A 14,172-nucleotide genomic window follows, 5' to 3' on the forward strand; every position below is an offset into this window, starting at 1 on the left:
AAAAATGGTACAAAAAATAAATATACAAAATAAGTACTCGAAAACCTGAAAAACAACAAATCATCCAACATGAATTAACCCAGATTCAATCATAGGAAATTATAGAAAGAAAAAAAAAAAAAATCTAATCTCCCATTTTATCTCATACAAAACTAAAAGCACAAGACCTGGGAAATTGAAAAGGGATGAAAAAAAATACATTTTTATAAGTCGAAGTCACGGCACGGCATGGGGGGCTCCGAATAAGAACGAGAATCGGTGTCGTGGTGGTGCTACGAGATGGCAATTTATCGTATAGAAGAATAGATCTGCCGACCTATTGATTGACCATAGATGTGAACCGATCGACCACTATCTGAGAGAAGATAAGTAGTACTTCTCTCGTGAAAAAAAAATACATTTTTACTTGCTGGGGAAGAGAAGAATACATACTTTTCATGGAAAATCTAAAATAAATGTTTTGGTTCCCAATCCAAATAGTGGCCATGTAGAGACCATCATGCGTTGACAGGAATTTGAAATAAAATTGTTGCAATTGCCTATATAAAACCCTACTGTAGACATCCCCACATAGTTTTAAAATATCAATTGGGCAACTTCAAGGAAACATGAGAACCAAATAGTTTTTCAAGCAGATTGAAGATGAATCAAACTAATAGACTCAAGGGAACCGAACAATTTTCCAGGAAGAATCAAGCATAGAATCAGGATAACCAAACAATTTTCCTAGAAGAATCAAGTCACTGAATCAGGGTAATCATTGGTCCATAGAAAGTCTCTCAATGGAATTATGTCTAGAATCAATATATGCACCAACAGAATTATCGAACCAAACTCCCCCTCATATTCTCACCAGTGTACATAGGTTTCATCTCTTATGGTCAAGATCTACACTGGTTGATATATATATATATATATATATATATTAACTATTAATACTCTAACCATCCGATCATACACCTCTACCTTTTTTTTGGTGAAAATAAATGTATTCAGAATTAAAGAATTGTAAAGACGTATGGGTACCAAACATTAATCTTAGATTTGAAGATTAGAAATTGACCAAACAACCATCATGAACAAAGCCCTATTTGCTAGAGAGTCAGCTATATTGTTTAATCCCTAGGAATAAAAGAAAAAAAATAAAAATACAAGATTCAAATAAGGATTTAAAATGTAAAATATCCTCTAAATGGCCTTGATAGTCAAAGGGGCTGATGAGATTCCATAAAGCATGAAGGTCACCACGTCTTTGTGTCAGTCTCCATCATAATATGAGTAAGATCTTCAAAAATAACTTTCAAAAGAGTTGAGAGGATTGCCAAAGCTTCACCCACTAAAACCACCTGGAATTGAGCTAGATCGGTGATGCCAAACTAAGGACATCCTTGATAGTCTCAACAGATTTTGTTTGGGGGAGGGGGGAGAGAGTCGCATCACAATTTATTTTATAGAAATTTACAAGCAGAAGATCCCATTGATGAGGTAGAGAGACAACTGCTGGGGCTCTAACTATAGGAACCGATCGATTAGGAGGGGAGATGGATTGATAAAACTCCCTGAAATGATTTTCTACCATAAATGACCTCCAATGGTGACCAGACTTGCTTTCCAATAGAAAATCATTGAGCTGACCACAATGGCCAACATCCTTACCTCTTGAGGAAAACACCTTATAGCCATCAATCCAGTCATAAAGGAAGACCTCCTCACCTTCTAGGGCTTTGTGAGACAAACTACTATCAAGCCACATCGAATGCAAAATGGCAAGTCAAAAGAATATGGAAAGTAGATTCTTGGATAGTGCCACAACACGCATAATGGGGATTAACTAAGATATTTCTTCAACAAAGATTTACTTAAGAAGCAAGGCCCTCAGGGCAAACTCCCCAAAGAAAAGATCTTATTTTTGAGAGAGATTTGCAATTCCAAATTTGTGACTAAACTCGTTTCGAAATTTTTTGCCAAGGTTTAAGAGAGAAAGATGAAGCTTCAAGCACATCATTTTCAGCTTCCAGATTGGACAACAAGTGGTAAGCCAATTTAACCTAAAAAATCCCATTTCAAGAGGTGCCCTAAGTTTAAAAATCTTCTCACTGAAACAAAGGAAACTGGAATTTCAAAATCTCATTTTTAACTTTTAGGGTTGAAAAGAGAAGCAAGAAGATTTCGTTTCCAAACTGGATTGTCATTATCAATAAGCTAAGAGATTTTATGAAACTCACAATTTGGAGGTTGGAGAGTTTGAACTCGGTAACTTGGAAGAGAGGGAACCCATCTATGTTGCCAAATATCAATTTTATCTCATTGACACCAGATTAATCCCACTTTCAACACTTCCTGCCCATCTAGAATGCTTCTCCATGCCCAATTCTGGTTATTTCCAATGGTAGATAGAGGAATTCACTATTTGGAAAATAAGTAGATTTAAGAAACTTGTGAAAGAAGGGTCTCTAAACCCTAGACCTCCTTTCTCCTTTGAATGACATAAACACTTCCACGAGATTCAGTGGATCTTTTCCATTAGCTTCCCCCTAATAAAAACTTGATACCGGTCTATGAAGATGTTGATGATGCAATTTAGGTAGCTTAAAGTGGGAACAAGCATATAGTTTGACATTAAAAGGGAAATTTAACCTATTTGAGCATCACCTCCTTATTCGCATGAGATATAAGGTTTGTCTTCCATCCTTCCAACTTCTTCGTAATTCTCTCTGAAATGTCACTAAAGAGGTTTGCTTTTGAGACCCCAAACTGAATAGGTAATCCTAGATTTTTTTTTTTTTTTCAGACCAGCTCTATAAGGAAATTTCATAATACGGGAAAACCATCTCTTCAACTTGGCAGGCTTATTCGGACTAAATGTCATAGTGGATTTTGCAAGATTTATAGTTTGACTTGATGCCCGATAGTAGATATTAAGGGATTTTTCAAGCAAACATTTCCAACAATTGAATTTCTAAGAAAAATAATAAATCATTAGCAAATAATAAATGGGTTACCAGCTGAGTGTGATTTCGAACACAAACTCCCTTAATAGAACCATAGGACTTTGGGCGCACCAAAAGACTACTAAAACCTTGAGAGCAGATAATGAAAAAAGTAAAAAAGAACGGATCTCCTTGACAACTCAACCTAACCTTGAGCTACTCCATAATTAAAAGCTTGTAGCTATCGAATGGATGATGGCCATCACTAATGGAGACAGTGATCACAGAAACCCAAATGAAGCAATGAATTTTCAATGAAATTCTATTATACCGAATCATATTCTTCATGTTGAGCTTCATTACAACTAGCTTCTTACAACCCTTCTTCCTTTTGCCATTGTAGTTAAATGTCCCGTCAGAAACAAATATATTATCTGAAATGGTCATGTTCGGAATGAAAGTAGATTGTATAGGACACAATAAATTTATCTAGCACCGGCTTTAATTGATTGGCCAAAATTTTTGTGATGATATTCACTGTCACCGCACAAAGGGAATTGGTTTGAACTGATCATAGTACTTTGGCTTTTGCACCTTTGGAATCAAGAAAATTAGCGTTGCAATGATGAAGAGGGAAGATAACCTGCTTGGGAAAAAAAAATTAAAATAAGAGAAAAAAAAAATCATCCTTTACAGTATCCCAGTACTTTTGAAAAAAGACGGGCAGGAAACCGTTTAGACCTAGGGCCTTTAGAGGGCTCACAGAAAAAAGTGCAACACAAACCTCTTCAATGGATGGTACTTTGTGAATATTATCATTTGCTTCACTGTCGATTTAGGTTCAGTGGAGCTAAGGACTTGATGGAGAGATGCATCATCAACCCTTTCCAATTAAAAGGCAAAACTAAAATGATCTGGAATCGCTTGGAAAATTTCTTGTTTTGACTCGGTCCAACCTTTTGAGGCCGTTTTAGCTTTAGATATTATTCATTTGGTGCCCTTGAATAGTTGAAGCATGAAAAAAAGTTGGTATTGTTATGCTTCTATTATTTAAATAAAAATCACCAATGGATTTCTACCATTGCATTATCAGAGGAAAGAAGGTATCCCCACTTTTAGCTCTCAAGTAAAATACCTTATGGTGTAAGAGAGAAGCCATTTGTGGCAAAAGATATGTAAGGGTGTGATCCATTGGCCTCACTCACAAATTTGTGGTGATAGAATACTGATTATTGACCCAGATAAAAGAGAGGGGATTCTAGAATCAAACCCAAAATCAAGGATTTGGGTGGATTTTGATGGAAGTGATTGTGAGGATTTCCTTAAATAATAAACTCATATATTTTCTATATGTTGGATGATAATACTAGGAAAAATATATTGAGGAAAACAATTAATCTCCCATCTCGCTCGCCGGATCTTAAAAACTTTCCCCCTTTCTTATCCTTCTTCTTCTCTCCTTCATATATCCTGCATTGAAGGCATATAGCATTCAAGAGCCTCACGCCCTTCACATGGCACATGGAATGCAAGTGCTTGTGCCCCTAGTATCCCTGATAGTGGAATATAAACATATATTTGGTATGATAATCTCCAACATGCCTTGTAGTTTATAACATGCGACCGACTCTGCGGTTGACATGTCTCTTTGACTGCCTCCCATCCAAATTCAGACAAGTTCGCAACACCACACAAACCCAACCTCTGAGCTCTCTGTCTTCTCTCTTAGATTTCTGTGGCAAGATAGAATTCCTTCAGCAAATTCATGCCAGATTTATCCTTTATGGACTACATCAAAACCCACACCTCACTTCCAAACTGATTGACAACTATGCTAATATTGGCCGTCTCGATCTCTCCCAACTAGTCTTCAGTTCTATAAAAGAACCCAATTCTCTTCTCTATAGCACGATCCTCACAAATCTTTGTGAGCTTGGGAAATATGAGAAAACCCTTATTCTTTACAAGGAAATGATTATGAACTCCATGTACCCTGATGAACGAACTTACCCTTTTGTTGTGAAATCTTGTTTCCATCTGTCAGATATTGAATATGGGAGGAAAGTCCATGGTCATGTGGTTAAATTAGGGTTTAATTCAGATGTTCCTGTTAGTATTGCTTTGGTAGATCTGTACAAGAAGTGTGGTGAAACTGGGGATGCACAGGAATTCGATAGAATCTCTGTCAAGGATTTGAGTTACTGGAATTCTTTGATTTATGGCTCTTTTCAAAATGGAAATCCTGAAAACTGTTTTCTCCTTTTTGAGAGAATGCGACTTGAAGGACTTGAACCTGATTCAGTTACTGTAGTTAATCTTTTGAGATCTAGTGTTGATTTGAACTCTTTGGAAGCGGGAAGATTTGTTCATGCTTTGGTTGTTTTGAGCAATTTGGGAGGAGATTTAACTGTGAATACTGCACTTTTAACAATGTATTCCAAATTAGGAAGTATGGAAACTGCAAGATTATTGTTTGAGAAAATGCCTGAAAAGGATTGTGTTGTATGGAACTTAATGATCTCGGCTTATTCTCGAAATGGGTGTCCAGTGAAAGCTCTGAAACTGCTTATTCAGATGGGAACACTAGGCATCAGAGCTGATTTGTTCACTGCTATTGCTGCTATTTCATCTATTGCAGACTTTAAGTCCCTTCAGTGGGGTAAGCAGATCCATGCTCATGTGATTAGGAATGGTTTGGATTATCAAGTATCTGTGCATAATTCTTTGATTGAGATGTATGGTAAATGTGAGAATGTGGAATCTGCAAGGAAGATCTTTGATTTGTTGTTGAACAAGTCTGTTATTTCCTGGAGTTCAATGATCAAAGGATATGTCAACCATGGTCAGTATGTTGATGCTTTGTCTTTCTTCATCAAAATGAGAATCGAAGGAATCAATGTGGATTCAATTACAGTAATTAATATCTTACCTGCATGTGTAAATGCAGGAGCATTAGAAACTCTACAGTACCTTCATGGGTACTCCATAAAACATGGTTTAAACTTGGTGGTCTCTGTGGTTACAGCATTTCTCATCAACTACGCAAAATGTGGGTGTATAGAGATGGCACAAAAGCTTTTCAGTGAAGAAAAAATTGACTCCAAGGATATAGTATCATGGAACTCTATGATCAGTGCATATTCTAAGCATGGGAATTGGTCTCAATGTTTTGAACTGTATAGGCAGCTAAAAGATATGAAACTAAGGCCAGACCGAGTAACTTTTCTTGGGCTGTTAACTGCCTGTGTTAATTCAGGCTTTGTGAAAGAGGGTTGGGAATGTTTCAAAGAGATGACGGAGACCTATGGGTGTCAGCCCAATCAAGAACATTATGGTTGTATGGTGGATCTTCTTGGGCGTGCAGGGCATATCAAAGAAGCTTTAGAGCTTATAAGAACAATGCCAATCGATCCAGATGCACGGGTCTGGGGCCCATTGCTGAGTGCCTGTAAGATGCACTCTGAGACTAGAGTGGCAGAGTTTGCTGCCAAAAAGCTAATAGCTATGGAGCCTAAAAATGCTGGGAACTATATTTTGCTCTCTAACATATATGCTGCGGCAGGAAAATGGGAGGGGGTTGCTAAGATGAGGGCTGTGCTTAGAGATAGAGGTTTGAAGAAGACTCCTGGATGTAGCTGGCTGGAGATAAATGGAAGCGTACATGAATTTCGTGTTGCAGATCAGTCCCATCTAAAGTCACTGGATATATACAACATATTAAGAAATTTAGAACTGGAGATCAAATTTGATATAGATAAGAATTTGGACTTTGAATCATGCGCCTTACACAAAGTGTGAACTCCATATCTTGGTTGAAATCAAGACTTTTTTTCACAGGTTAGACTGAAGACATATTTTTTTCTTCCCTTTCATTCGCCTAGAGTAAGATAATTTCTGATGATGTCATATTTAGTACTTCTAAATCTCCTACAGTTCTATTTTGCATGCGCACCGAGGAACACATTGAATAATTTGTTGATCTGTAAGTAAAACCTTACAATGGTTATTGAACACGATAATAAAGTTAGTAATATGTGGAGCATTAAAATTGTCCTACTTGGCAGATACGGTAAAACATAATATATGGTCTTAGTTTTCATTTTAAGTAATTTGTACTTAAAGTTAGAGACCATGAACACGAAACTTAAGCTAATGCTGCATGGCATGGCCATGGCCTCTCTCATAACCCATCTAGATGTATCCATCTCACAAACTCCTTATCATGGCATAATTCAAAGGAAAGAAAAAGATGAATATGAAATCGGTTTCATTTTCTTATTTAGTTTCTCCTTATATTTTGATGTGCCTCACTATAAATGAGATTTTTTCTTGAAAAATCAGTTACAGATTTTATATTCCTCTCTGAAAATATTATTATTTGGAACTTCAAGGCAGCTGTACCATTAGATTCAAATAGGCAACCTTTTTCACTATCTATCTTCTCGTGGTATAAAGCTTCAGCACCTAATCCAGGTCTACTAATAAACATGAGGGTCCTGCTTGATATTTTGGTTATGACCACTCATGGAGGAATGGGAAAACTTTTGTGTGAACTTAAATGGTAAAGTGATCTCTGTAAACTAATAGGCAATGTATGACCTCCCTATTTTCTTAGAAAAGGCAGCCTTGTGGCTGTTGATCCATTGGAAGAACAATTTGTTAATGCTTTAATGCAGACCAGATAATACAAGAGGCCTGGTTGTTTTGGTAATAACAACTCTAAGATGAATGGAAAAACTTCAACAAGCAGCATAAATGCTATTATAGTAATAGTGTTATGATAGTTTTCTTTCTTTTGGATAATTGTTATGATAGAACTGATAGATCCTGATTGTAGCAGCATCTACTTCTTCAATTGTATGGATTTTGGGTCTCACGTGGTGTAGAAGTTGGTTCCCACTTTATTTGCAATATGAGATTACAGGTTGTTTCAAAATTCTTAATTCTATCTGTAACAGTATAACACCTGACATGTAAAATGTAAACTGTTGATATTGAAACTTCTACAAAGTAACAAATATATATATATATATATATATAGAGAGAGAGAGAGAGAGAGATGTAAACTTCTACATATTTATTGTTATACTTCACTTTTAAAGTGAAATGCACTTTCACCATCAGAAATGTGTAAAACCAGCTGTAGGAATGTAGAAGTTAGACAACCATGATACTATGAATTCATTAGGGTTGTTTAAAAATCAAAACATTAGTGGCAATAACTGTACACCATGTTCTTACTTCCTTTTTTGAGTCATATATGAGCCTTTACGAAGTGGTAGGAAATTGGACAAGCAAGTCAATAGGCATTAATTTTTCATGCCATCAAGAAGTTCTCCAATGATTATTTCGAATCATAATCAGAAATACATTTCTACTGGAATTTTACATTTTGCCTGGAACCTCCCCCCATCAACAGTTTAAAAGCTAATGTTGATGGTTCTTGTTTGTGTACTTCTGGTCATGCAGGTATCGGCAGGGGCTATTTAGAGACCATCATGGATAGTTTCTGTTTGGATTTGCAGAATATGTTGGATACACCTTTGCTTATGTTGCTGAAGCATTAGCAGTTAGACTTGTCCTCCAAATCGCTATATCCAAGGGATTTCATGAGCTTATCATTGAGAGCGATTCTTTGGTGATGAATATTGTGAAGGAACATCAGTTGCCAAGAAATTGATGTTTCATGATCTGGAACCATCCCCCTCCCTTTTTTTCAATCATGTTTTGTACATGGAGGATTGTGATATCTCCTAACCTCGGCAAATATTCTATTCTTGTGGCTATTAAGCTACCATAGCAAGGTCGGAATACATCAACTCAGCCTTATTCTATTCTTGTGGCTAGCATGCTACTAAAGCAAGGTCTGGACACTACCTTCAAAAAAATGGGTTGAACTATCCCCAGCACCACCAATGTTATGTTAATTTGTTCAACCATTTATGATAAAAACTCTAAATTATTTGGTTGGGCTAACTGCATACTCCAAAAAGGAAAATGTATCTCATTAATGGTAAATCATGTGATTATTTTTGTTAATTAATTAGTTTTGATCTCGGTAACCGAACACTCTTATCTCATATGTACTAAGCCGGACATTGATATTCTATCTTTAATATGAATTTTTCCTTATCCATAAAATGAATGTAGTGATACTCTTATTGACACTTTTCAGTATGTCAAATATTTTGTAACATTATTTCTTTTGTACCTATAATATAACACAACCATTATCAATGAAGGTAATAGTGTCATTTCAAACATGTACTTGCAAAATGTGCATGACAATGACATGTTTTGATAATGACTTAATGATATGTCATTTTCAAATTATTTTTGAAAATATGTTTATACCGTTATTTTAAATAACTTTTGGGAATAATAGTATGGGCAATTAAAAGGAGATATCAAGTTTCAAATACACCTAGAGGTGTCATTAGACACTCCCTCATGTGTGGATAGAGTTTTTTGTCCTAGAGTGGTCCCTACACCATGGAAACAAGAGATGCAATGAGAATTGTGCCCCTCTTGGGGGTAAGCACCCATGTGTCTAGGTGCAGGGCCTGCTCTCAGACAAAAAACACTTGCCAATATATATATATATATATATTTTTAGGAGGCCTTAAAGTTCAGGCCGTTGAGCGCATTGACTACCATCATCTGAAGGAGGAAGAGTTGATGAGGAGGATGAGGACGGGGCAAGGTCAACGGATTGAAGATAAAATCCGATTGCGGTGAGGATGCGTTCTTGGATCTGCTCATCAAATAAATACGGAAGAGCAGCTTGAAACATGTTATAAAAAGGCATCTGAGCTGCCGTTGAAGAAGAAGGTGCAAGGGGCAGATCGGCACCGATGCCTCTTTTAGGCACAAAACGGGAACCAGTTAATAGTGAAATGTCAAATTTATCCCACCATTTAACAGATAAATGTCGCTCCAAATGAGGAACATAATTCAATTCTTTAAACTCATCAGTAGTCATTTGATACTTCCACTAAAGGATCCAGGGTACTTCGTATAAGATAAAAAATTGAACGAAAAGAGCCCGAGAGTCTAGAGATTGATTGAATTCCTTAAACTTGGTAAAGGACTGTTGAAGAGACGTTGGGAGGAACTCAACTGGAGGTGGTCCCCAAGTGAAGAACCATTGGAGGAACCAGTTTGGCACACCTAATAAGGTGTGTTGAAGTCAAAATTTCACAAACTAGGAATGAGTCTCATGATCGTTCTCCCATGCTTTAACAAAATCAGCGTAATCATAAGACATGAGTTTAAGGCCGGAGACATCATGAAATTCGCATTTGAATGACGGTGAAAATCCCTATTCGTGATCACGAATGATGTTAATTATATTGAGCTTAGAATAAGCCCGAACATGTGCAGATCTATAATTGTGCTGAATTTGAGCACTCTGAGTTTCCTCAAGGATTCTTTCATAGAAAAAATGAGTTTTATTGCCAGTGGATGGATGAAGGTGATCACGGAGGTAAATGGTGCAAATTTCTGAAGGAGTGTGGCGAAGATGAATGGATTTGATGGGGAAGAGTGGGATAAAATTTGTTGCTATGAAAGGAGAGTTATTGACAGCCTTTAGGGTTGAGGCAGGTGATGGAGACTGGGAGGAGATAGGAGAAGGATGTTCTTGAAGTTGCCTAGATGATGTGGAGGCAACATCTTTATTAGGAGTGACAGGGATAACAGCCTTCTGTTTTGGAGCCCTACAAAAATTCTCGAGTTAAAAAGTCAGGTAAACTGTTAGTATTACCTTTAATGAATTCAATAATAAAATAAAAAATAGACAGTAATGACTGCCATCTAGCGAAGATTTGTTTTGAGGCAAGATTTTTGCCATCTTTCTCAAGGTCATCCTTTGCTGCTTTGCAATCGACGCATACCAAAAAATGTTGATTAAGAAGATCACTCTCAAATTTGGTTATACATAAAACAAGTGAAAGAATCTCCTTTTTTATTGTTGAATATTTTTATTGAGTGGGATTCCAAGTACCAAAAGTAAAGCGTACTAAAACTTCATTTGGAAGATTAGGACATCATTGTTTTAAGATACCACCATTTCCAATTTCGGATGCATCGGACTCAACAATTTTGAAACAATCTGGTCGTACTAAGCTTAAGCACGGGAGTGTTTTAGCTTTAAGCTTGATTTTGCGGATAGAATTAGTATGTACAATTGTCCATGGTTCAGGCTGCTGTTTAAGCCGATTAAACAAAGGTTTGGCATCCTTTGCTAAGTCTTTATAGAACTTAACAATATAATTTAGGCTACCTAGAAACCTTTGGAGTTGAGTCTTGTCTGCTATTTCATCAGGAAATTTATCAGCAAACTGAATAGCTCGTTCTATGGGAATGATTGATCCAACAGTTATGTAGTTTCTCAAGAATTGAACATTAGTTTGAAATAAATTTATTTTCTCTGCAGAAACAACAAGTCCTGCTTGTCTAATAATAGAAAAGAAGAGATTTAAATGTTTCTAGTGTTGAGAAATGTCCTGAGAATATATAAGAACATCATCAATATACACAATTATAAACTGTGAATATCGATTGAAGATCTGATTCATAATATTTTTAAACTCAGATGGAGAATTTTTAAGACTAAAAGGCATAACATTCCATTTGTATCGGTCGAATGGGACAACGAAAGCTGTCTTATACCTATCGTTTTCTGCTATCTGAATTTGCTAGTATCCGGACTTCATATCAAACTTAGAAAATACGTGGGAGGCGTATAATCGGTTGAGAAGATCCCTCTTATTAGGGATAAGATACCGAATGCACTTAAGAACCTTATTTAGAGGTTTATAGTTTATGACAAGCCTGTGTGCACCTCTTTCAATTTCTGCATTATTATTGACATAAAATGTAGTGCAACTCCAGGGGGACTTACTTGGTCTAATAAGACCTTTAGCAAGAAGTTCAGATATTTCCTTCTGACAAGTTTCCCTTAAAAGATCAGGCATTTGAGCTGCCCGAGCTTTAGTAGGGATCTGGTTTTCGGAAAAGGTGTCTTCATATGGAAGAGTAACAATTTGAGTTTTTCTAGACCAGAATGCTGTTGGAATGTCTGACCAAACTTCCTTTTCAAGTTGAGATTGGAAGTTTTTAACTCGAACTTTAAAGGTAGGGTCATTAATTTTTTGTTGGATGCTCTTTTGTTGAATTTCAAATGATAAAGAGCATATGAACTTTTCTTTGGACTGAACTTGAGCCCGGATTTCATTCACCATATGAACCTTGGGAGGTTCGATGAAATGAAAGGTGATAGGGTGATTTTGAATCACAGAGTGAAGACCGATGGTGTCAATTTGTAATGGATATAGCTAGGATAGGAATGGAGTACCAAGAAGTACAAATTGAGAGAGTCATTTTACCATTATAAAAGGAGTCTTCAGGCAGTGTCCATTAGTACAGATAGAAGCAGAGAGGAGTTTATATCCGACCTGCATTCTATATCCATCAGCAGTAACCAATTTTTGAGCAGTCTTCTCAAAGTATTTGGAAGGTACAAGTCCTTCATTAATACAATTTATATTTGTGCCTGAATCAATTAAGGCAATAGTCTTTAGGCTAAACTCATGATTAACAATGATGTCAATCATTACATGCCATCGATGAGTTTGAACCTGTTGGATTGTTAGGATTTGAGCGTCATCAGAAGAAACTGCAGCAGGAGTCACAGAGGTACTAGATACTATATTTTGGGTTGCTAGTAGATCCTTGAAGGAAGCTTCTTCGTCCGAATCTTGCTCAATAACCTGTTGAGCATTATAAAGTTCAAGAATTTGAATTCTTTGTTTAAGATCTCGAACTTCAGTTTTGACATTGTTGAGGTCCTTACGAAGTTCCTGAATAGTAGGTTTGTAGGTCTACTAGGAACTGGGCTAGGTCTAGTATTATCCTTAACTAAGGTGATATACTCATGTAAGAGTTGAGCCTTAGTTATAGGATCATTGACCTGGTCAATGGTTTTTAAGAGGAATGATTCTTCGGAGGAGAGAACCATCAAACCATTTTTCTTTAGCATAGCCTGATAAGGATCACAACTACAATGGGGAGTCTGAGATTTAGACTCAGAAGAATTACTATCGAACTCAAGCTGAGCAATATCTTGATCTGAGTTAGACTAGGAGTCTGGCTCAGGGTCAGAAGAGCTGTATAGCAAGACTTTTTCAAGATTTTGCTTTTGAGAGTCGTCAATTTCTAAAGCATTGATTCTAGCTTTAGTTCGACAGTTATTCTTATAATGTCCTCATTTTCCACATTTATAATAAACGGGAGGTTTATTGGGAAAAGTATTTTGAGGACGAGATTTTGGAAAGCGTTTCTTGAAAAAGCGCTTTGGTTTAGCTGTATAGTGTTTGGCCTGATATTTACGCTTGAAAAACTTAGAGAATTTTCTATAGGTTTTCTTGGAGCCTGGAAGACGAACCTTTTCAAACCCAAATTGTTCACAGAAATCTCCAAGTTCTCGAAATCCAGCTTGTCTCTCTTTAGACAATTATTTTCTGAGTTTGAGGTCTGTGCAGAGTTGAAGACCTTCATTGCATATTTCAACAGCTAATTCCCCGTAGGTGTATTGCTCGAAGGGAATAGTGCTATTATGCTTTGCTTTAAGTCTATATCTTACCTTTTGAGCAAATAAAAGAGGTAGACCAGAGATGAACTTTTCTTTCTATATGGAATTGTTACAGTCCTCTCTAGAAAAGACTTTAGCAAAAAATACGTCTCTATACCATCTATAATGAGATATTGTAGGACAACGAAGATTCATAAATTGCTCTCGTGTTCGATCAGCTAAAATTTCAGCTGGTCCAACAAAATAAAGAGTTATAGTATAGACCAAAGTATTAACCGTATCTTCTTGGTTGACATAAACAGTTCGCTGGGAAAAATTATCATCAGCTAGTTGTTCAGTAAGTTGTTGCAGAATACAGGTCACAGCATTTATAATTTATTGTCTAACTTCTTTAGACAGATAGAAATCCCACCAACCACGGAGTTGGCCAGAAAATCCGGTTGCTATCATTTTAGCAACGTCAGAATCAAATGAATGATTTAATTTTACCGTTGTGGCATACATAAGCATCTGTTTCAAAAGATTGATGATTTGATATTCAGACAAATTATCAATATTTCACTCGAAAATAGTATTTCCATCGATCGAGAAATTTACAAGTTCTCCTTCTACCTTAAATTGCAGGTCGACAGGAGAAGGTCGAGGGTA

The 14,172-nt window shown here is 36.5% G+C and overlaps 1 protein-coding gene across 3 annotated transcripts; it reads left to right on the forward strand.

Moving 5' to 3' along the window:
- Positions 1-4,188: 4,188 nt before the first annotated feature.
- Positions 4,189-8,906, forward strand: LOC122088544 (pentatricopeptide repeat-containing protein At4g19191, mitochondrial-like). 3 transcript variants are annotated; one of them, XR_006143092.1, is made up of 3 exons: positions 4,189-6,767; positions 6,864-6,912; positions 8,400-8,906. XR_006143092.1 is itself a non-coding variant. In XM_042657842.1 (3 exons), exons 1-2 carry the CDS (start codon positions 4,548-4,550, stop codon positions 6,726-6,728), a joined length of 2,076 nt encoding a protein of 691 aa, XP_042513776.1. In that variant the 5' UTR covers positions 4,189-4,547; the 3' UTR covers positions 6,729-6,767; positions 8,400-8,906. The 3 variants fall into 3 exon arrangements, 2 of the variants coding, with proteins under 2 accessions (XP_042513776.1, XP_042513774.1); XM_042657842.1 differs by lacking the exon at positions 6,864-6,912 and having other exon boundaries at positions 4,189-5,772; positions 5,878-6,767; XM_042657840.1 differs by lacking the exon at positions 6,864-6,912 and having other exon boundaries at positions 4,190-6,767.
- Positions 8,907-14,172: the final 5,266 nt, after the last annotated feature.

This window comes from Macadamia integrifolia, chromosome 9 (genome assembly GCF_013358625.1).
Source record: "Macadamia integrifolia cultivar HAES 741 chromosome 9, SCU_Mint_v3, whole genome shotgun sequence".
NCBI classification, from domain to species: Eukaryota; Viridiplantae; Streptophyta; class Magnoliopsida; order Proteales; family Proteaceae; genus Macadamia; species Macadamia integrifolia.